Source organism: Littorina saxatilis, linkage group LG2 (assembly GCF_037325665.1).
Source record: "Littorina saxatilis isolate snail1 linkage group LG2, US_GU_Lsax_2.0, whole genome shotgun sequence".
Taxonomy (NCBI): Eukaryota; Metazoa; Mollusca; class Gastropoda; order Littorinimorpha; family Littorinidae; genus Littorina; species Littorina saxatilis.
Window position 1 is genome coordinate 14,577,710 of NC_090246.1, and position 25,256 is coordinate 14,602,965.

At 39.8% G+C, this 25,256-nt stretch overlaps 1 protein-coding gene across 1 annotated transcript; it reads left to right on the forward strand.

The window, feature by feature from the left end:
• Nucleotides 1–25: 25 nt before the first annotated feature.
• Nucleotides 26–23,933, forward strand: LOC138958278 (uncharacterized). The gene is made up of 9 exons (XM_070329388.1): nt 26–167; nt 5,944–6,055; nt 6,385–7,522; nt 8,562–8,656; nt 8,823–9,102; nt 11,602–11,714; nt 12,465–12,570; nt 15,515–20,114; nt 20,440–23,933. The coding sequence occupies exons 1-8, from the start codon at nt 127–129 to the stop codon at nt 15,697–15,699; spliced, it is 2,070 nt and encodes a 689-aa protein (XP_070185489.1). The 5' UTR covers nt 26–126; the 3' UTR covers nt 15,700–20,114; nt 20,440–23,933.
• Nucleotides 23,934–25,256: the final 1,323 nt, after the last annotated feature.

Genomic DNA, 25,256 nt, shown 5'->3' on the forward strand with positions numbered 1-25,256 from the left:
CATTCAATTTGATGACGTCGGGCGGTGTCTTCCGGTGGTGTCAGCTGGAATTTCCCCATCGGAGCATAGTATCAACACAACAGATGAATGACAGATCGCAAGCGTCGGTGCACGTAATAATCCATCATGTCTACCGACAATATAGAAGTATCGATTGGACCACTAAGGTATTTATGGTACTTAATCGAAATGAACACAGAGACAGCTGTGCAGGCATTACATTCGTAATAATATAATTACATCCGTATACGCACAATTACAGCACTGTCTGCTAAAAGTTAGTACATCCACTTCCTCAGATGTTGGTCCCCGTTCGTGGGAATAGTGTAGGTAACATAATTTAGAATTTCGTTTTGCCATACACCTGTAAGCACAACGGAGGATACAGCGGTTTGGCTCTTTAACGGTTTTGATCAGCTGATGTCACACCACAGGCGGGGTATCGTCCACTGGACTACTAGTACTAGTATCACAGAAAGAGTAGTCTTTCTGTGATAGTAGTAGTCCAGTGGACGATACCTTCCGCCTGTGGTCACACTCAACGCATACAACTGCATGCTTCTTCATTGAAAATCTTCCAATTTGTAGTTGGAATGATTTTTACCTAAAAGTAAAACAGCTTGCTGGATAAAAACATATTGTCTTTGCAAACAACAACAAAAATTGCTGGAGGGGGGGGGGGGGGGGGGGGGGGGGGGCGTAAAAAGTTGTTTTGTTCACTTCAAATATCTCATTGGAGCATTTTATCCTGGCTGAAGAACAAGAGTCATACTACTTTTGGATGTTATGTCTTCTGAAGTGTGTAATAGGAGGCTGTTTCTGCAAACAGAACATATATGAGGGGTTTTCAATTTGGGGGCAAAAAGGAAATAAAAAATCGGGGGGGGGAATAATCTTCACCAAAAGAATCAGCAATAATATGTTGAACTATACACATTGCGTATTCCATAGGTCGCTTCTTGCCACTTTTACAAAACTATGTGAAGAAATATAAAAATGGGAAAAAATGTACACATGTGAAAATGTCCATCGTGTCACGGACAAGGTTTTTTTAATTTTTTTATGATAAATTTAATCAGTCAGTCCATTTCTTTTCAGTTACACAACACACAGATCAGCCTTCAATGGAATAAATCAAAATATGTGGGTTTTTTTTTAAAAGAAAGTGCATTGATTACAGAAAATAATAGAGTAGAACGAAAAAGTAATAAATCACAGCACACGTCAACACACATAAAACTGAAACAAATGCACACATTTATGTGAAACTTTTTTTTACTAGTAACTCTAAACGATGGCAACAAGCACCCAAAACCCTTGATTATGAAACAACATCTTTGGTTTGCAAATTAAGCCTTAGTGTGCAGTGTGACACGATGGACACACTCGTGACACGATGGACACGCTCGTGACACGATAGACATTTGCACATACAAAAGGAAGCAAGTTTGAAAATTACATTTTTTAAAAATTGGGTATTAAACTAAGCAAACAAAAAGCAGAATTGGAATGCCTTTCCACTTGGCATTTTTATCAAACTGAACGAGTCAAGAGGAACGACTGAAAAAGTGTAAAGGTAACCGTCTTTGAACTTAATGTCTGTTAAGATAGCGAGCTCTAGGTTGAGTGAACACACCATACTGCAACGGGGTGTGTCTCTGGAAAAGCTTCTCTTGCACATGATTCCATACAAATAGATCTACAGTGTAATGATCAGAGAAGCCATCTTTTTGAACTGGCTCAGAGATGACAGCCAGAATATCTCCATGGGGGTACCATAGTGTGTCCTTCATTCTTGGTGAAAAAAACCAATTGTCCTTTCCAAGTTGGTGCAAGCAGTCCACCAGGTATTCTCCATTGTCAACGTCTACCACTAGACCGGGATATGCCATCTTTTCGTAAGCGACAAACACCCAACGCCCAAGATAATCTTCCGGCCGAATTCCTTCTACACTCTTCAAAAAAGGTTAAGGATAACTTTTTTACAAGCACGCCACACATAACAGACAAGACCGAATTCTTTCTTTTTTTTAAAAATTATATAATTGAACAACCAAGGAGTAATGACAAACAAAGCAAAGATCGAACGCGGCAGCGACAATTTAGCTAGAGTGTGTCAAACGTGACAACCCTCGAAAATGGAATTCACAAAAATGTGAATCAGTGTCAATAACGCGTGTGCCCTCCGTTGTGTGCCAGACATTCAACACATCGTTGGCGCATGGAGTGGATCAGGTTGCATATGAATGCTCTGGGAACTCCATTCCACTCCTGCTGGAGCCATTGCAGCAGTTGACCCAGATTGGCAGGAGGAGGGTGATGTTGCTGTACCCGACAACAAAGCTCGTCCCACATGTGCTCTATGGGGTTCAGGTCCGGGCTGTTGGCTGGCCACAGTATCCTGTTGACCCTGGCCTGCTGGATGAAGGTGTTTACAGCTGCAGAGCGATGAGGAGGTGCGTTGTCATCCTGAAGAATCGCACGAGGGACGATCTCTTGGAGGGCTGGAATTACCAGGGGTTGCAGGATCTCATTCTGGTAGCGGACACTGGTCAAGTTGCCCACCACATGGCACAGAGGTGTCCTTTGACGTGTGCTGATCCCTCCCCAAACCATCACAGAGCCTCCGCCAAAACGCTGTCGTTCCAGAACAGCGCCTTCTGCGATGCGCTCTCCGCGACGCCTCCACACTCGGATGCGACCATCAGCAGGTTCCAAGCAAAACTGGGACTCATCTGTAAACAACACCTGAGCCCACTGCTGACGTTGCCACCTCACATGTTGAGTGCACCAGGCTCGGCGAGCTGCTCGGTGATTAGCAGTCAGGGTTGTCCCTCGGACTGGACGCCTTGCACGCAAGCCAAAGTTGTGTAAGCGGTTTCGGATCGTCTGACCACTAACAACAGTGTTGGTGGTAGCTTGTAGGCGTTGCCTAATGTTGTTTGCCATAGCCATTCTTTGTTGCATGGCCTGCCTCTGAATGAAGCGATCCTCTCTTTGTGTGGTGACTCTGGGCCGACGAGAACGTTGTCGCTCCTGCACTCTTCCAGCTGCGTGGAATCTCTGTTTTAGTCTAATGATGACAGAGGGAGCCACTGCAAGCCTCTGGGCCACTTGCCTGACAGCAACACCGTCTTGTAGCCATCCTATTGCCCTTTCTCTATCCAAATCGCTCAGTTTTCTTCGTGGGGGCATGTTGCTACTGTGCATAATTGTGTCAGCGTGTCAACCTTTAAACACAAGGTGGTGATCGATGTTAATAGCCAGGACCCTGTTGTAGCACGTGCATCACAACCTTTTGCCCTGGCATGCGTTCCGCAAACTTCATGGGGCTATAAAAAAACACCCTTTTTCTTCCAAAATGCAGAAACTTTTGAGAAGTCACACAAAGGGAAATAACTGCCTGCCAAACAAAATTCTAGGTCAAGACTCATTGTTCATTTGTTAATTCAAACACATTAATCTTTTAATTATTATGTCGATGTTTAATTTGTTGGCAATTTTTTATAATTAGATCCGTTTTTTCAACCGATCCTTAACTTTTTTTGAAGAGTGTATGTATCACTAGATCTCCATGCTTACATTGTCAGGTGTATAGCTAGCCCATTTCATCGCCTATACATAAATCACTTAATTACATCGAACAAGACACATGAATATGTTTGTTGTGTCACAATTGTGTCTGTCGTGTCATGACTGAGATCGTGACACGATGGACCGTGACACGATGGACAAATTTCAACAAAAATAATAATGAATGCTCCCTGTTCCAAATTTGATTGCAATTTCAAATCTAGATAGTTAAGTGTCCCAAAGTCCCACGTATTGGATGTGATTTGAGCACATTTCAAGTTTTAATCACTAACACCAGAGACATACATAGAAGATCTGTATGCTAACACACACCCCGTGACACGATGGACATAAAATATTTGTAATACTCACTTTGACAACTTCAGGACACCAATAAAATAAGACGTAAAGGCCACGCTGCGATAGGTTTTTCCTGAAAGGAGGCGACGAAAGGGACGCGATCTTGGTTACATTTAAAATTACGAAAAAAGGGACCAGTCATTGTTTTTCAGTCGCGTTCAGTAAACGTGACACGACGGACATAAAAAGTGAAGACAGCATTTTTTGCTCTTTTATTTTCGTTTCATAAATAAAGTATAAAAGGACATTAAAAAAGCTGCTCACAGATCGGTTAGTGTTCTAAAAAACAATTTTTTGAATATTTTTTCATTCATGTACGATTTTTTTCTGACGATCTACAGACATTTGAAATTTTGCCTTCTAACCAAAAGACACCCATTTTTTGACACCCTTGCTTACTATTTGGCCTTGAAAGGTATAAGGTAAACACAAAGTAACGCAAAACTCTTGACCAGTTTGCTAAGGACATTTTGAAGAAGACATTAACCCAAATTTCAGTACAATTGGAGCACTGTGTGAAGCTCTGAATTTCTGTGAAGTTCAAAGACACGTTTTTGCCTCAAAATTGAAAAACCGTCATATATATATTATATAACATGTAAAAATCCTGCTGCAATTGTCATATTTCTGGTGTTTTTCGAATGCATCTTCATAACAACATATGTGGCACACCAATGTTAATAGCTAAGATGAGTTTGTATAAACTTCAACAATATATTTGCACTAGTTTCAAAATACATAGAATAATTATTAAAAAGATATTAAAAGAGATACTACTTTTTCCCTCTCTCCAAAACACGCAATTATTGTACAATACTTATGAAATTTGGTACCCTGATGTAAGATGGCCAATACAATTATACATGCAATAAAACTGAAAGCAAAAACACTGTGATGGGGTGATGACTATACCAAGCTTAGTTAGTGAGTACAGTATTTCCTCCTTTTTTTTTTCAAGTGTGAAACACTGTGTATGTCAGAGAGAGGAGCACAAATGGTTTTATTGGTTTGTCTCATGCATGTTGTTTGTTCTCAAACCACAACCAGCTTCAGTCAATCAACACATTTTCCGTAGGATTGGGGTCAAAAGCTGTATCCCTTTTGTTTTGTTGTTGTAATTGAGTTAAAACTTTTGTATATATTTTGGTAAAACTTTGTATAAAAGCTCATCTTGGTTATTTGCATTAGTGTGCAAACTTAAATGAAGATGCATTGATAAACACCAGAGATACAGTTTTGAGAATGTTTTCATTTCCCCCTTAATAATAGTAAGTTAACACAGATACTTGGCAAGCACATCCTCGAAGACGGTATATATCATACTGACCTCGTGACAGGGCCAAAAAATGCATTTATTAACACCAGAGATACAGTTTTGACAGGTTTTTTCATGCCATTGCCATGCAGGTGTCCATGTACATTTTTGGCTCACGTAAGTGTAGCCTATGCGATCGTAACTTTGTCTGTCTGTGCGTGCGTGCGTATGTGCGTGCGTGCGTGTGTATGTCTGTGGTAGAAACTCTAACATTTGAAGACGTCACATTACATTGACGTCACATTATGACGTAAGAGGGTTAGACGTCACGCGAAGGAAGTACTGAAAGTCTCGGTCATTATTATTTTGAGCGGGCCGAGACTAGTTGGCAGTCGTGTCCCTGTAAGTGCTACATGCAGACAGACACTCAGCTAGATCTAGATCTAGTGTCTCGCTTTCTTGCACAGTTTCACCTATGCTCTTTCTGTGTGTGTGTGTGTGTGTGTGTGTGCGCGTGTGTGTTACTGTTTGTCGATTTCTTACGTGAGCCTTGATGGCTTCGCCTCTTGTTGTCTTACTAATAGCAAGATGTACACATGTACTTAGCAAGAACATCATCGAAGACAGTACATGTCATATTGACCTTGTGGCAGGGCAAAAAAAAAAGTGTGGCATGCATGCAAAACCCTCACCCTAAGGTGACCAGAAATCTCAACGCAGCAGAGATGTTTTCTGACTTTTGTTCCCCTTTGCAGTGGGCCCCCAAGCCTGCGACATCATCTGATGGACTTTGCCAACATGCTGAAGGCTTTCATCGGCAGTAACTATCTCACCATCGCCTTCGCTTTTCGACAGAGTGGAGTTCATGTAAGTTAGCCCAGTGTGCATTCTTACCAACGTTTATTGCACTTTTTCTGATGAATACAAGTTGAAAATGCCCCTTGTCTTTAAATCTCTTGTCCTTTACATCTTTTTTTGATGAAGTTATAGCTGCTGAAGTGTTTTTGGTTTTTTTGGAAAAAGTTTCATAAATAGCTGACAAAACAATGACATGTACATACAATAAATAGTATGTAATAATCTGACATGAGATAAGTATGGATTTTTTTGCACAATCAAATCTGCCCTGGCGATCACCTCTGAAAGTTCTATGTGATAGGACAATACATTTAAAAAAATATAAATGTTGTTTGCAGCTGGGATGGATCGGCTTGATTGCCATAGCAACATTGACGGCGCACTGCTGTCGGCTGATTGTCAAGTGCAAGTACCATTCCATCGATCACATTCTTCTCAAGGCCAAAGTCAGTAGCACCACCCAGGAAACAAATGCCAGGGAACAACGTCACAGTGCAGACAGTTCCGTCACATACACAAGCAGTGAGAGCAGCTGTGACGAAGGTTCAGGCGACCAGAAAACTTTGTACAAAAAGACTTTGTACAAAAAACTGCAGCGAAATATGACATTTGGGGACATTGGACGAATCTGCATGGGAAAAACAGGACTGGCTTTGGTGAATGTGTCTATAATGATTACGCAGTTCGGGTTCTGTGTCGGGTACTTCATCTTCATCGGAAACACGATAAATAGCATGTTCCCCCTCTACAACTGCTCAGTAGCTGTCACAAACTCGTCTGATTTCATTCCGACTTTGTCACAAAGTTCTAATCACTGTGTGGTGGTGACACACCTCAACTCTCTGAACGCTGTTCACGTCGACATGTCAGACATGTTGGAGACTGAGCCAGGGGTGCTACACAACAAGAGAATGCTGCCCTTCCTGGACGAGCAAAACTCACCAACAACTGAAGCGTCTGTAGACAGCTTGATGGATTTTTTAGTGTCGGGCAACAACATCAGCACTGTGCATGTCACAGAACGTGTTCCTTCAGATGGGACCAGTTCTGCAGCTGCTGAGAACACCACTCATGCTTTGAATATTGTGACAACGCAAACTGGAACAAATGTAACAACTGCTTTTATGAATGCCACCACAGCTGAAACCAACATCAGTACAACTTCGGCGTCACCAGGCAACACAACCGAAGCAAACACCACCACAACCGCGCCTACACCAGACACCACCACCATCATAGATTTCACCACCACCATTTTTCTAAACACCACATCCTTGCCGTGGACGAACATGACAAAATGGATTCTGACTCGAGGGAAGCACGTGCCAGATCTGAAGCTCTTGGTTCTGACTCCACTGGCGTTCTTTGTCATCATGGTGTTGATCCGTCACCTGCGCCATCTTGGATTCATCTCAGCCATTGCCAACTTCTCCATCTTTGTCGGCTGCATTGAGGTCCTCGTCTTCCTGATTGTTGGTGAGTTGTGTTTGATTGTTTTGCACTTGCCTGTGTGACTGTGAGTGTGTATTTTGCACTTGCCTGTGTGACTGTGAGTGTGTATTTTAAGGCAAAAGTCATTTTACCTTCATCGTGCTTCCTGGCTCATTGACAACCCAGAACCTCACAAATGTGTCTGTATCTCTGAAAGTATTGGGAGTTTTTGATAAAGACTTCTTGTAATCCTCAAACACCATAGGACCCTCCCATCGACCACTTTCTGAAGGATTATCTTTGCAAACAACAAAATAAACAATGATGTAATTTGAACTAGGCTGTCCTGATGATGTGGATTGTGGGCGACCCATATGGAATTAAAGAAGGAATGTTCGATGTTTATCCCTATTCGGATGGCGTGGATCGTGTACGACCCACACTCTGCAAAGAGGCGGAAAAAGTATATCCCTATTTGGATGGCGTGGGTCGTGTACGACCCATACTTTTTACGTTGAATCCTTCTTTAAAAGTGTCGGTCATACACGACCCATGCACATCATCCGGACTGAATAGTCCAAAGCGTTTCCCTTTATTTAATGATTTACCTGGTGAGTGAAAGCTTGTTAGATTGTGTGTATTGTGGATGTGATGGTAGGGCCACAGACTGTGACACTGCCTCTTTATTTGGGCTTATGTTAATTTGAAACTTTTTACGATGATGGAAGAGATGTTACTGTTTAGCTGCCTGAAGTGAAAATGTGTTGCTTCAGATTTAGAAGAGAATCTAGTCCTGTCAGTGTCATGAACATCTGTATTCCCATCGAGTTTTTGGGCTCCCTGGGGATAATGGCTTGCTAAATAGATCTAATAGATATATATATTTATCATAAGACAACTGACATTACATTGTAAATTACAGTGCTGTACAGAAATGGTCCATATCCTACTGATTTTTGTGGTCTTTTTTGACAGGAATGAGATGTTATGTTAACACTAGCGCAATCTCATGGAACAATGAACGTCTGGTAAAACATTTAATTTGGTCAGAAATAAAAAGAACGTATACATTGCCTTCTTCCAGGATTTGAGGTTAGCAGCACTTTCAAGTGGATCAACATTTACGATATGCCTATCTTCTTTGGCATGGTGACAAGCGCGTTTGAAGGGATTGGCACTGTGAGTATCAGTTAGCAACATTTATGTGATGCGGTGGCTCTTGGGTGTCAGTTATACAATAAGTTGTTGTTTTTGTTTTTTGTTTTGTTTTTTAAGCATGCATCAGCTGATTAAGGAATCATAACTGTACTGCATGTTAACTTGTCTGACTTGTTGTACATTTCAGATCTTACCAATCGAGGCCAGCATGGAAGGAAACCGACACAACTTCGTCAAGTTCCTGTATGGAGCTATCGCTATACTGGCCATGATTCTCGGCGCCTTTGGTGTTATGGGATACCTGCGTTTTGGCGACGACGTGGAACAGATGATCAACGCCAACATTCCTAACGGTGCCTGGCTGAGCATTGCCGTAAACGTGTGCCTGTGTATAGGCGTGCTGCTGACTTTCCCACTCATGTTGTTTCCCGTTGTGGAACTGGCCGAGCTGTACCTGTTTGGCAGAGGTGAGTTTCAGTTTTACCTTTGGATGTTGTGACTGTGAAAGCCCCTTTTAAGACCTTACATTTTTAGTACATGTAGATGCACATGAATTAGTTTGAACTTCAGCTCAGAAGATATGTGACCCTCCACCACGGAATGAGTCGCATGTCACCTTTGCATGATTTTCATCTTTTTACATTTTCCTAAAGAGTTTTTTATGCTCTATCCAGTGGTGAAAAGAGCGAAAACTGTTTGAGTTATAAGCCTGTGACTAAGGTGACCCTCACACTGTTACCAGACACTCCCCGGACTTATATCAAGCCTAGCGCAGAACCGCACGAGGTGACATGCAACTCATTTCGTGGTGGAGGGTCACATATGTTATAAGTTCTGTCTTTGTTTGGTCTTTTTTTTTGTTTTGTTTTTTTGCATTTGATATTGACAGGAGTTTGCAGGTTTTGCTGACAAGGAATGATGGTTGTTCATCAGTTTTATACATACTAGAGTGGTTGAACTAATGTTCAATAGCCTGGCAGGGGTTCTCTTGCCTCCATGAGGCAATGTATTTTGTCCTCATTTTTTCTGGAGAAGAATCTGTTTGTTCTTTCTTGTTGCAGGTCGAAAGGCAATGTATTTTTTCTAATTATTTCTGGAGAAGAATCTGTTTGTTCTTTCTTGTTGCAAGTCGAAAGGCAATGTATTTTTTTAAAATTATTCATGGAGAAGAATCAGATTGTTCTTTCTTGTTGCAGGTCAAGAAGCAATGTATTTTTCCTCGTTATTTCTGGAAGCGAATCAGTTTTTTCTTTTTTGTGGCAGGCTTAGAAGCAATGTATTTTTCCTCATTATTTCAGGAGAAGAATGAGTTTGTTTTTTCTTGTTGCATGCCGAGAAACAGTGTATTTTTCCTCATTATTTCTCTACGTAGATTGGGTGGCCGAGTGGTAACGCACTTGCGCTCGGAAGCGAGAGGTTGCGAGTTCGACCCTGGGTCAGGGCGTTAGCAATTTTCTCCCCCCTTTCCTAACCTAGATGGTGGGTTCAAGTGCTTGTCTTTCGGATGAGACGAAAAACCGAGGTCCCTTCGTGTACACTACAATGGGGTGTGCACGTTAAAGATCCCACGATTGACAAAAGGGTCTTTCCTGGCAAAATTGTATGGGCATAGATAAAAAATGTCCACCAAAATACCCGTGTGACTTGGAATAATAGGCCGTGAAAAGTAGGATATGCGCCGAAATGGCTGCGATCTGCTGGCCGATGTGAATGCGTGATGTATGTAGAGGTTACATGCCGAGTCTCGGTGATTATTAAAAATAATGGTCGAAGTTGGCGGATCATGAAAAATGCAAGCTTCAGCGAGCTTTTTATGACCGTGAACTGAGACCATTATTTTTAATAATCACTGAGACGAGGTGTGTAACCTCTTTATTCCTCCTTTCTTCAGTTATTCAAAGAAAACAGGAGTTTTTGTGCGAAAGTTTGATCGAATCCGAATCACTCAACCAGTCAACCTGCGCAGGCGATCGATTAATGCGCGGATGTATAGTTCCGTGCAAATCATTCCATTCTGTTAACACTTCTTGTCAGTTTCCCTGTTTTGGACTAAAATCAAGTACACAGATATGCTGTTATTCTGCTGTGGCGGTAAAGGCAGATATTGTGTGTTCTGTTTATGTTTTAGTATCGCTTAGGATAATGTTCTTTCATCAAATGGGACTAGCAGACGAACTTTTGCACCCGTGTTCCAATGTTAATTACTGTATGAAGTTCAGTTTTCTGGGGAAAATAGTGTATGAAACCGCTTTATGTTGTTTAAATTGATGAGATGTGTGCATTTGGTTGCGTGTGATCTGTTTATAAAATGAAATATTGTTGAAAACTGACCGTCGGATTGCAGTCAGTGTTGTCGAAGAAACTGAGTGAAAAGAAGGGGAACTACTCTTGGCGCTAGACAAAGTATGAGTTACTTGCCTTGGGAATTTGCTTGTGATGAACGTTTGTGCACGGCAGATCTAGATTCAGAAAACAACCGAACTCATGGATTTTATATGGAGATTCATGTGTTCAGGCCTGTAGTTGTTAATTTAAATGCGGTATGTTTGTATTGTTTGCTCCAGAGATGTATACTTCGTACGTATAGAGCGTTCGGAACTTTTCAGTCGCAAAAGTAGTACCGAAACAGAACAGCTTCTCAACCCATTGCACTATCGAGGATTCAGGCTGTTGCTGGCTCGTTATTTGTTTGGTTGCTGGGTCATTATTGAAAAATAACTAGCTCGACAAGTTTACAGAGGTAAAGAAGCAGAGGGGGGAATAATGTGTAAACAAATTCCATCTCACACGGCATAAATAAATCCCTGCGCCTTGAATATGTGCGCGATATAAATTGCATAAAATAAAAATTAAAATAAATAAATCCCTGCGCTTAGAACTGTACACACGGAATACGCGCGATATAAGCCTAATATTGATTGATTGATTGATCTACAGTGTAAGAATCATTTTATTTTTTGTTGCAGGCCGCCTGTGTGGTCCCCAGCCAGAGGAAGACAAGTCCAGCGACCACCAGTCTCTTTTGCCCAAGAATGAAACAGAGTTGTTTATACCTGTGGCCGAAAAAATCTCAGATAGTGTAAGTGGAAATATTAGTTGTTACCATCTATGATTTATTATCAAATTTATAATAATAATAATAATAATAATAATAATAATAATAATAACTAGACATTTTAAGAGCCTAACCTATGGCTCTAGGCCCTTTACAAAAGAACATATACAGAATAGAACAATTAAATGTACAACCTACATAAAACAATTAACCATACAGACAAAAATCACCACATGTACTGTTCACACAATATTCATATATATGCTATACACACTATATATACACACATTTTTAACAGTGTTGTTCCTAGACCCTAAAGACAATAGGTCACTGGATTCAGAATATGTTTTGGTCAAAATGGTGCAAAAAAAATGGTTACGTCAAAAGGCACCCGGCTATGTGTCAAAAAGCATTGAGACATTCGACCGGCCCTGGGGTCAACACAATGTGCCAAGTCAAAAAAGGATGCGTAAATGACCAAAGACCGAGGCCTGTGAGTAACATTGAATCTAAATTGATTTAAATGTTAAAAAAATAAATACTATACTGTTACAGAATTGTTTGTAAACTTCATTAAAAGAATCATGAAATGTATGGGTGCAATCAAGATAGTACCTGGGTAAGACACACACTTACGCTAAATTTTCTATTGCTATAGGCAAGTGTATATGTGTAAATCCACTCTAAAACAGTCTCTCTTCTGTTTGATTTTTTTTGGAATGTTTATTTTTTCACATAATTATTTGTTATTGCTTATTCTTTTTTCTGGTGCAGGTACCAACGTGGAAGAGAAACGCTTTGCGGATATTTATCGTCTTGACTGCGGCTGGTCTAGCAGTGTTGCTACGGAACAATTTTGCCTACATTTCAGCTTTTGTTGGTAAGTTGTTCAGTCTCTTTGCCTGCATGTTTTTAAATGCTTGTTTGTATGTGTTTTTTTGCCTGTCTCATTCCCTATATCTTTCTATTTCTCTCTGTCTCTATCTCTCTCACTCTCTGTGTCTCTGTGCCTCTCTCTGTCTCTGTCTCTCTGTCTCTGTCTCTCTCTCTCTCTCTCTCTCTCTCTCTCTCTCTCGTTATCTTGCTTGTTTTCAGGGTTTTTTTCCCTTTCTGTGTCTCCGACTTTACCTCTCCCCCCCTCCCCCTACCACCACAACACTCCCTTGCAAAGCAAAGTTGCATTTAATAATCGATGGATGACTCAGAATTGGAAAGGAGCATAGTGGTTTGTTCAATCAACCATGGATGGATCAGTAGGTAATGGATGCCCCGATCCTCCACTTTCCATCCCCTCAGCCAGTTTTAAATTAGCGAGAGCTCTAAAAGCACAGCCTTTTTCCTCCCAAGCAGTCAGGCATTTGCGTTTCTGTCAGAAATCAGCATGTTTTTCTGTCTGTCTGTCTGTCTGCGTTTGTGGATGTGTTATGCTTGTCATGATTTTACCAGAAGAAGAAAGGCAGATTTTTACCAAACTTTCGAACGTGTGAACGTCTTTAACAAAGCATGTGAATCCATTTCTTGCAGTTTTTTGTGATCAGTTTTTGGTGGGTATATCTGGTGTGAGTTGTTCATTGCAAGATTTGACCATATTTTGGTTTGTTTGTTTTATGAGTTGTATTAACTTGTTTTTGTTCCTGGACACGCACACACGTACACAAATTCCTCTCTTGTTACGTTTTGTTGAGTTGAAGGTTTTTTTTTATAATCCTGTTGGATCTTTGCATCTTGTGCTAGATAAGGTTAGAACCCACATGTAATTGTACATTTGTAAAGAAGACAATTTCACTATGGTGACAGTGCAGACAAATTTGTATGGTGAAAATCTCAGTTTAATTTTAGCTTGCATCTTTCTTTTCCATTGTTTTCTCCACTTCTGTCCATCACCCTCTCCCTTCTTCACTGTCAACACCCGCCTTACACTCACCTGTCATCCATGTTTTGCATGTAAGCATTTCTTAATACAGTGGAACCCCCCTTTTGAGACCTCGAAAAATCTGAGAAATTCAGGTCTTAAAAAAGAGCCCGACTCTCAAAATGGGGGTACATTTAGATAGGATTTGAACAGAAAATCTGAGAAATTTAGGTCTTAAAAAAGAGGGACTCTCAAAATGGGGGTACATTTAGATAGGATTTGAACAGAAAATCTGAGAAATTCAGGTCTTAAAAAAGAGGGACTCTCAAAATGGGGGTACATTTGGATAGGATTTGAACAGAAAATCTGAGAAATTTAGGTCTTAAAAAAGAGGGACTCTCAAAATGGGGGTACATTTAGATAGGATTTGAACAGAAAATCTGAGAAATTCAGGTCTTAAAAAAGAGGGACTCTCAAAATGGGAGTACATTTAGATAAGATTTGAACAGAAAATCTGAAAAAGCAAGGTCTTAATAGGGGGAGGCCTTAATTGAGGGGGTAGGAGGCCTTAATTGAGGGGGTAGGAGGCCTTAATTGAGGGGGTATTAATAGGGGGAGGCCTTAATTGAGGGGGTAGGAGGCCTTAATTGAGGGGGTAGGAGGGCTTAATTGAGGGGGTATTAATAGGGGGAGGCCTTAATTGAGGGGGTAGGAGGCCTTAATGGAGGAGGTATTAATAGGGGGAGGCCTTAATTGAGGGGGTAGGAGGCCTTAATTGAGGGGGTATTAATAGGGGAGGCCTTAATTGAGGGGGTAGGAGGCCTTAATGGAGAGGGTATTAATAGGGGGAGGCCTTAATTGAGGGGGTAGGAGGCCTTAATTGAGGGGGGTAGGAGGCCTTAATTGAGGGGTATTAATAGGGGGGTTCCACTGTACTTCTACAGTCAAACTTCCCATTTCCACCTCCCTAAAGGATTCCATATAAAGTTTATTTTTTCATTTTAATTAACCTTCCCACATGTCTATAAACAACTTTTGGTTGGTAGCTTGGATGGCGGTCATAGACAGGTTGGACTGTAAGTGTAACATGAAAAGCAAAGTGTGAGTCATTGATACAGGATAAGGTTAAGCCATGACAATCAGTCACATCATCAGGAAATACACATCAGTGGTAGATTAAATGTGCTGATAATGGCTTACCTGGACACATAATTGCTGTCAAGTTCAGCAGATGGTTAGACTCAGATACAGATTGTATTGCTTATGTCAGAAATCAGCCGCAAAGGTAATGTGTAAAATGGTCTGGTGCTTGGTCCTCAAGGATGAGACACAGAAGAATCAAGGCGTGTCTGTCTGTCTGTCTGTCTCTCTGTCTCTTAGTCACTCTCTGTCTCTGTCTCTGTCTCTGTCTCTGTCTGTCTGTCTGTCTGTCTCTCTCTCTCTCTCTCTCTCTCTCTCTCTCTCTCTCTCTCTCTCTCTCTCTCTATGTCTGTCTCTCTGTCTGTCTCTCTGTCTCTTAGTCACTCTCTCTCTCTCTCTCTCTCTCTCTGTGTATGTCAACGACGTCATGGAATTTTGACGTAACTCATTTTAGGCAGCTTCTCAGCAGAAGAAAAAAATTCTTATTCTTATTTTGAAATAGTGTTTATATTTGTACCTAGCATGGAAAGATAGATAAAAGAATGTTAAGTCATAGATTGTCCATCGTAAACATTTAGAGAATATTTCTCATTTAGAATTATTTATTTAGTCTACTAAGCACGAAAACATCAAAATCGCCAAGAATAATTATGGCCATGCATGTTAACCTCATTGTTCGGGTTGGGGCACAGGTCCTTCACAGGCAGTGAAATGCTTGTCCAGGTTATTTCTGTAATTCGTCTATAGGCACATCCGCCAGACAACATATTATTTAACTGTCAACATATTATTTAACTGTCAGCTACAAAGTGTGTGTTGCTTTTTGCTGCAGGTGCTCTGGGCAGTACCATGCTAGCCTACATCCTGCCCTGTCTCTTCCACCTCCGACTGTGCTGGCAAGACTTGCCGGTCTTTATCAGGGTCAAGGACATTATTATCATCATCCTCGGCATTGCTTGCGGAGTTGCCGGCATTTACTCAGTTCTGCAGGAAATCATCAGCAGCGGGAACACTTGATCACCTTTGTCCGTGGGTTATTTTTTTTTTTCTTCGTTTAATTTGCTTGCAAGGTCTCAGCAGGTGTAGATTTTCTTGGCCACAAGGAAAAGCAAGTCTTTCGGTGCTTCTAATCTGTTGAATATAGGTTAGTTTTGCATGCGTTTTTGTGCATGCGTACATGTGCGAGTGTGTGTGTGTGTGTGTGTGTGTTATAAGATTTAGGGGTTACAGTGAATTTTTGGTTTCCACGCATCTCTGACGTGAACTGCTTTCAAAGTAATCATGAAAATATTGGACACAGGGTAATAAATCCTGTGTAAAGAATTGTATGTACATTGTACGTAGTAGCAACTGCTGTAAGATATTTCTTATTGCATTTTAGGAGTGTATACAGATGCTAGTTCATTTTGAACTCTGTGTACATTTGCGTGTGTGTGTGTGTGCAGTGATTTGAAAACGTGCACATTTTTATTGAGTAGACATGCCAGATTTAGTAAATATGTATCTGTACAAAGTGTTTAATGGTTTTGTTTTAATGCCTCAGAAGCATCTAGCATGTGAATATTGACACGAGCAAATTTGATGTGAAATTGGCATATGCTTTGCATTTCCCTTTTAGTTTTAGACTCTCTTTTTTATACTAGCATTTGAGCCTTTCAATTTGTGCCTCACTGTGCCTCTGCAAAGACCTGCGTTTATCATTATTATTATTTTAAGTGATGTAAAAACAGGAAACTTGTCTTGATGTCAATTAGAAATCTTGCAAGACTAGTATTCGTGTGTGAAAACTTTGCCAGTGTTAATTTTAGGCCAGTATTTGATCAGAATTTTGATAAGTTCATACCACCAGACGCTTGAAGTTAATGTGAAATCCTTTGTGGTTAGTTTTACATAACAAAAACTAGATTTTTAATGTCCATCCTGTGAAGGTGTGTGTGTGTGTGTGTGTGTGTGTGTGTGTGTGTGTGTGTGTGTGTGTGTGTGTGTGTGTGTGTGTGTGTGTGTGTGTGTGTGTGTGTGTGTTTGTGTGTACCTGTGGTACGTGCTTTTACTGTGATAGGCAGAATGTAACTTGAATTGCCAGAACTTTAAATGCTCTATGGTTGATTTACAGTGTTTGCTCAACTGTTCAGCATGACAAATGCTCCATCATTCCTGTTGGTATTGTTACTGTTGGTAGTGGAAAATCAACCTGATCCGTTTGGTTACAACAGCATATTGTTCAGTTTTGATTTGTTGATGCTCGCTGTACATGTATTGTATGTAAAACACAACAAAACACCATTCCCAATCCCAGCTCAAAGAAAAGCTAATGTCTGGATTACCATGACATAATATTTTCATTTTTTTAAAACATTTTCTGACATAGTAGTCATGACTTCATCGACAATTTAGGTATCCTTATCTTTGTGATTTTTACTTTTAAGGATTTGTTATTTTGTGTTGTACTTTTGCCATTATCACACAACTTATTTCCTTTTGACTGGTGTGTGTGTTGATGACTGCATTAGTAGTTGCAGCATCAGCAGTAGCAATGGTACAAGGAGTACAGGTAAAGTTGAAGGTACACAATAATCACAGATCTGTGCAGGTTTTCACATGGAATAAGACCTTCATTACACTTGCACACATACCAAATATCAACATCCTTGACGCTACTTGTGCAGAGGAAGAATTTTGCATTGCATGTTTTTTTGCAAATTGACAATGGTGTAATTTCTTCTTCTTCTTCTTCTCCTGCGTTCGTGGGCTGAAACTCCCACGTACACTCGTGGTTTTTTTTTGCACGAGTGGAATTTTACGTGTATGACCGATTTTTACCCCGCCATTTAGGCAGCCATACGCCGTTTTCAGAGGTGTAATTTAAAAATCAATTCAGTAAAAAAAAAAAATTTTTTTTTTTTAATTTCACTGTGCAAAGAAAGTCGTCAGGCTGTTGGGTTTGGGTATGTGTCCAAGTGGGGGGGATGTTGTTGCCCCGTGTTAAAGGTAAACAGACCAGTGGTGGTGAATTTTAGGACGGTATACCCGAAAAGGATGATACCTTTAAGGATTACACTGTGAGCACTTGCTGTAAATGCTGAAGTAGCTGTTGTGGTGTGTATGAATCTGAATAACATTTTGTTTATTTATACCATAAAAGCAATAGGAGAAGTACTAGCGATATGTTACTCATGTTGTATAATTGAAGAAGATGCGTGTACATGTATTGTGCTTTATCTTTCCTTTTTGAAAGAAATTAAGAGTTTTAACAACTTTTAAATTACGAAGTGTGAAAGAATTTATTTTTAGGAACCATATACCTTAGTTTTATTGTGATATGCTTTATTTTCGGAGGTGTAATTTAAAAATCAATTCAGTAAAAAAAAAAAAAATTTAAATTTATTTCACTGTGCAAAGAAAGCCGTCAGGCTGTTGGGTTTGGGTATGTGTCCAAGTGGGGGGATGTTCTTGCCCCATGTTAAAGGTAAACAGACCAGTGGTGGTGAATTTTAGGACGGTATACCCGAAAAGGATGATACCTTTAAGGATTACACTGTGAGCACTTGCTGTAAATGCTGAAGTAGCTGTTGTGGTGTGTATGAATCTGAATAACATTTTGTTTATTTATACCATAAAAGCAATAGGAGAAGTACTAGCGATATGTTACTCATGTTGTATAATTGAAGAAGATGCGTGTACATGTATTGTGCTTTATCTTTCCTTTTTGAAAGAAATTAAGAGTTTTAACAACTTTTAAATTACGAAGTGTGAAAGAATTTATTTTTAGGAACCATATACCTTAGTTTTATTGTGATATGCTTTAAACGTGAATTGCTTTTTAAAGAGTTGGATGAGAAGAAAAAAAAAGAGAATAAGATCGATCTTCCAACAACAACAAATAACAACAACAAAATTAAAGCAGGAATTTTATAAGTAACCAGTTTTATTTTTTTGATTTCCCGTTCATTTTTATATTTAGTCAAGTTTTGACTAAATATTTTAACATCGAGGGGGAATCGAAACGAGGGTCGTGGTGTATGTGCGTATGTGTGTGCGTGCGTGTGTGTGTGTGTGTGTGTAGAGCGATTCAGACTAAACTACTGGACCGATCTTTATGAAATTTGACATGAGAGTTCCTGGGTATGAAATCCCCGAACGTTTTTTTCATTTTTTTGATAAATGTCTTTGATGACGTCATATCCGGCTTTTCGTGAAAGTTGAGGCGGCACTGTCACGCCCTCATTTTTCAACCAAATTGGTTGAAATTTTGGTCAAGTACTCTTCAACGAAGCCCGGGGTTCGGTATTGCATTTCAGCTTGGTGGCTTAAAAATTAATTAATGACTTTGGTCATTAAAAATCGGAAAATTGTAAAAAAAAATAAAAATTTATAAAACGATCCAAATTTACGTTTATCTTATTCTCCATCATTTGCTGATTCCAAAAACATATAAATATGTTATATTCGGATTAAAAACAAGCTCTGAAAATTAAATATATAAAAATTATTATCAAATTTTTTTTTTCGAAATCAATTTAAAAACACTTTCATCTTATTCCTTGTCGGTTCCTAATTCCAAAAATATATAGATATGATATGTTTGGATTAAAAACACGCTCAGAAAGTTAAAACAAAGAGAGGTACAGAAAAGCGTGCTATCCTTCTCAGCGCAACGAATACCCCGCTCTTCTTGTCAATTCCACGTGTTCTGTGAGTTCGACAGCTACTTGACTAAATATTGTATTTTCGCCTTACGCGACTTGTTTATATTTCTGTTATGGCTGTCACTTATTTTTCTGTGTCTTTTCTTTTGTGGTAAATTTTTGTATATTATGAAATAAACAAACATAATACTTTCATGTACAGAACTCTGTTTAGCATTTGTTTCCTCGTGGCATCTCTTGTTCAGGTGTGCTCACATGTCATGATCTGTGCACGTTTACATTGTTTCACATCGCACCCTTAGTTCGTCAACCATTTTGTGGTCTGAAGAAACCTGAATGGAGAAGAAGAATGATGCCTGGCCTTGCTAATTGCTATGCTAACTTGGTTTTGCTGTCCCCAGAACTAGAGTCTATTTGGGACATGACGTGGTTATATGCTAGGTAACCTGGCCTTGTTTGTGCAAAAGTTTTGTATCCTGATTTTTTTTCAATACAGTCCAACCTGTCTATGACCACCGCCCAAGAGTGGTTGTTGTAGACATAGGGTGGCTATGGAAAGGTGAATTATGTAGAAAACAAAAACTTATGGGAGATCTTTTGTGGTGGCCATTGTGGGAAGGTGGTTATTATTTAGAGGTGTTTTCCAAGGCAGGTGTTTGAACCTTTTTTTTCAGTTTAACAGACCTTGCCTAGCTATATCAGTATTTTCATGGGTTTTTTTGTTTTAGTCTGTGTCTCTCACAGCACATATGGTGTCTTTCCTTGCTGGTGAAAATTTGACTAGAGGTTTGTTTGTTTGTTTGTTTGTTTGCTTAACGCCCAGCCGACCACGAAGGGCCATATCAGGGCGGTGCTGCTTTGACATTTAACGTGCGCCACACACAAGACAGAAGTCGCAGCACAGGCTTCATGTCTCACCCAGTCACATTATTCTGACACCGGACCAACCAGTCCTAGCACTAACCCCATAATGCCAGACGCCAGGCGGAGCAGCCACTAGATTGCCAATTTTAAAGTCTTTGGTATGACCCGGCCGGGGTTCGAACCCACGACCTCCCGATCACGGGGCGGACGCCTTACCACTAGGCCAACCGTGCCGGTCTTACTAGAGGTTGTCCAAACAGTATATGTAATGATATTAATAGGAGTACAGTGGGGCCACCCTTGTAAGACTCCTTCCCTTTTAAATAAATCCCAAAACAAAGAGACTGCCAACGTTCCAAAATTCAGAATCAAAAAACAAGAAAGGTAGGTTGTTGGAACGTTTGTTATTGACAAAACAATACATTCACAGATATTTCGACCCAACGGTCTTTTAAGTGAACAGACAAACAAATATTCACACAAAACTTATCTTGGTAGTTCTATCAGTTTACGTATAATCTTAAACTGAAGCATCAGTTTGATAGTTCATTCGCTCGGCTTCCTGACGAGTGGACGTAAACTGATAGAACTATCAAGATAAGTTTTGTGTGAATATTTGTTTGTCTGTTCACTTAAAAGACCGTTGGGTCGAAATATTCTGTGAATGTATTGTTTTGTCAATAACAAACGTTCGAACAACCTACCTTTCTTGTTTTTTGATTCCTTCCCTTTTAGTTTTCTCAGATTTTTTCTTCATTGCCTCTGTAAAATGTACGTCCATTTTAAGACTCCCTCCCTTTTAAGACTCCCTCCCCTTTAAGACTCCCTCCCTTTAAGACTCCCTCCCCTTTAAGACTCCCTCCTTTTTAAGACTCCCTCCCCTTTAAGACTCCCTCCCCTTTAAGACTCCCTCCTTTTTAAGACTCCCTCCCTTGTAAGACTCCCTCCCTTGTAAGACTCCCTGCCCTTTAAGACTCCCTCCTTTTTAAGACTCCCTCCCCTTTAAGACTCCCTCCATTTTAAGACTCCCTCCCTTTTAAGACTCACTCCCTTTTAAGACTCCCTCCCTTTTAAGACTCACTCCCTTTTAAGACTCACTCCCTTTTAAGACTCCCTCCCTTTTAAGACTCCCTCCCTTTTAAGACATTTTTTATTTTTTATTTTTGGAGGTCTTAAAAGGCGGGTTCCACTGCTTGTGTTGATAGTAGTATGTAGCAGTAGTGCGTCTGTACAAAAATGTAGCACATTGTATGTATATGTAGTAGCAGTAGCTCACTGTACCGGTGTAGTACAGAAACTGTAGTCCATCACTACTCAAGTTTAGCACATTCAAAATGAAACTTGAAGGTACAATGTTTGATTCTACACAATATACTGCTTTGTCTTTGATGACAGTTCAGTCATGCCTTCCGGGTAGTGAGCATGAACAATTGGTTTAACAGGCTTATTTTTAAATATTCATGCTTTTTAACATGTTTTTTTTATTCTCATAATTCCTCCATAGCAATAGCAATTCTTTTTGGGACCGCAAGAGTGAACATTTGAGTTACAAACTGAGTTAACTTTGTAAATGGAATCTATACTTTGTATTTATTATTGACACTAGAGAAAAAAAATCCACCTATGGTGTACATGTGATTGCATTGTGTACTGGTTAAACATACACGGTTCTGCCGCATTTAAACCCTTGCCGGATGATCTTTTGTTTTATGTGATAGATGAGAAAAGATTATTTCATTCCTGTTGTGGTTCTATTTGAGATTGCTTTTTCTATTTGCATGGTTGTATCAAGTGTGCAATACAGTTTTTAGTGGCAATTTTTCTTGTGTGCTAATATGAGAGGCATGCATTTTCTTTATTTTTGTAGCATTTGACATTAGCTTTACACATTTTAAATCCCTTTTACGTCTGGCAATGTTTTAGCCTAAGACTAAATGTTGCTGTTGTTGTGTCTAAACTTACCAAAACACTGTCATTGCTACTTAAAATGCTGTAAAGATGTTGTGATTGATTTTTGATCTAGGAACATAAAAGAAGAAGAAGAAGAATAATTTTGGCTTTATTATTCCAGACCTTGCCAAATCACAATAATGAGAAGTATCACTTTCACTTTTTCAAACTGCATTTGTTTAGGCTGTACACTATTTTTTTAAGTGTGCAAGGGAACAAGATACATACTCATTTTTATGGTCAAGACAACACACTCACTTTCATGTTTATGAACATTAAAATCATGTGAATAATTTGTAAGGGGAATTCATGACATTTGAAGATGATACCCAGACATCGACATTGCTTGAAGGTTTATTTTCAATCCAATAACTTCAATGAACTACATGATTATTAGATTCTGGTCTTCGCACGCTGAGACTGTTGATGATGATAGCATTACCAATGTAACCACCTCTCCAAATAGGGGGAAACTTGAAGTCTTTCATGATGCATTTATTCTCTCTTGCCATCTTTCTCTCTCTCTTTTTATATTTAGTCAAGTTTTGACTAAATATTTTAACATCGAGGGGGAATCGAAACGAGGGTCGTGGTGTATGTGCGTGTGTGTGTGTGTCTGTGTGTGTGTGTGTGTGTGTAGAGCGATTCAGACTAAACTACTGGACCGATCTTTATGAAATTTGACATGAGAGGTCCTGGGTATGAAATCCCCGAACGTTTTTTTCATTTTTTTGATAAATGTCTTTGATGACGTCATATCCGGCTTTTCGTGAAAGTTGAGGCGGCACTGTCACGCCCTCATTTTTCAACCAAATTGGTTGACATTTTGGTCAAGTAATCTTCGACGAAGCCCGGACTGTGGTATTGCATTTCAGCTTGGTGGCTTAAAAATTAATTAATGACTTTGGTCATTAAAAATCGGAAAATTGTAAAAAAAATATAAAAATTTATAAAACGATCCAAATTTACGTTTATCTTATTCTCCATCATTTGCTGATTCCAAAAACATATAAATATGTTATATTCGGATTAAAAACAAGCTCTGAAAATTAAATATATAAAAATTATTATCAAAATTAAATTTTCCAAATCAATTTAAAAACACTTTCATCTTATTCCTTGTCGGTTCCTGATTCCAAAAACATATAGATATGATATGTTCGGATTAAAAACACGCTCAGAAAGTTAAAACGAAGAGAGGTACAGAAAAGCGTGCTGTCCTTCCCAGCGCAACTACTACCCCGCTCTTCTTGTCAATTTCACTGCCTATGCCGTGAGCGGTGGACTGACGATGCTACGAGTATACGGTCTTGCTGCGTTGCATTGCGTTCAGTTTCATTCTGTGAGTTCGACAGCTACTTGACTAAATGTTGTATTTTCGCCTTACGCGACTTGTTTGTTTTGTTTTGGGGGGGGGGGGGGGAGGGGGGGGGGGGGTTGAGGGGCTTCCTCAACTTAATTGTTGAATGTTTCAGAGAGAATCCATAAAAACATTTTTGTGAGCCACAGTGTTCCAGGGGTAATTAGGTTGATGATCACATGACGATGTTTGCCGCCGAGAGTGCATGTGTATGAGAGTGTTTCAGGTGTGAGACTGCATGTACCTTTGTGCATGTGAGCTTGGAAAGATAAAAAGTTATACTATTTTTTTTTTAAATAGTAAAAAAAATGTAATAGCAACTAGCCTCTCTGCTGCCTTATGACTCTACGCTGTAGTTCTTCATTTCTGTGCGTTATATGCACATCTGTGAAAGCTTGGATTCTGTTAAAAATAAATGGTCTTTAAAAATGTCCTTGACTTATTTCTCTTTCTACCTTTATGTGTGTGTGTGTGTGTGTGTGTGTGTGTGTGTGTTACGGTTTCATTCCAGGGCTGCACAGTTTCTACACACTTGATAAAAATTAACACAGTCCATGATGAAATGGTTGTGAGTGCGTTCTCCAAAACAGTATTGTACTTTCGTTCGAGAATACAGAATCACTTTCACAACACTCAGTTTGGAAGGAAAGATTGAGAGTGTGGGGGACTGAACTACGAAATCACAAATCCAGTGGGGGAGAGAGAGAGAGAGAGAGACTGTGTGTGTGTGAGAGAGAATGAGGAATTAAGAGAGTGTGTGTGTGTGTCTATAAGGAAAAGAGTGAGTGTGTGTGTGAGAGAGAATTAGAGAAGGGTGTGTGTGTGTGAGAGAAGGGTGTGTGTGTGAGAGAAGGTGTACGAGTGAGGGAGAGAGAGTAAAGTGTGTGTGTGTTTATGTGAGGGTGAAAAGAGAGAGAGACTCCAACAAGCACATCACAACATAAAAGTACCAATAGTCTGACGAAATTCCACAGAAGAAAAACAAAACTCAGTTGCCATTCTGTGTACGTCTTCCTACTTTGACAACATGTACAAGTGAGTCAAAAACTTTCATCCTGATCATTTAAAATTTCTGTAACTCAGGTTCAGTCATTGTGGCAAAGTTCACACAGTTGTGCTTTTGGGCAGATAGTTTTATCACTTTTGGCTTTAGATAAGAATATGCAGGATAAAACATTCTATTTTTGGACAGTTGAAACCTTTTACTTACAATTCTTTACCAGTGGGACAGAAGATGCCCCTGTATATCTATTGACACACAGACTTCTACTAAATCTCATAAACGATAGTAACAAAATAAAAAAGCCCAAAAATTGAGCCCAAAATGAACCATATATTCTTTTGCTCTGTTCATTACTTCATTTACATACTATGGACCCCCCCCCCCCCCCCCCTCCCGGCCTCTTTAAAGACCCCCACTTCCCCTCCCCTCTCCCACCGGCCTCTTTTAAGTTCCCCAATTCAAGACCCCTCCACCCCCCCCCCCCCCCCCCCCCCCGCCTTTTTAAGACGCTGCAGAATCAGAATCAGAATCAGAATTTATTGTCATTAAAGCACAGAGCCTATGGACACATACAAGATACATAAGTACAGGAAAAACAGCAATATAACATAACATAGGCTACATGTAATACAAAACCACAGTGGAACAGGGTGAACAAAGAGGACCTGAAGATGAGCATAAGTTATTGCATGCTTCCAAAGATTTTCTCAGTTCATAATGTCCATAAATTAACTCCTTCTCCAAGCCCTGA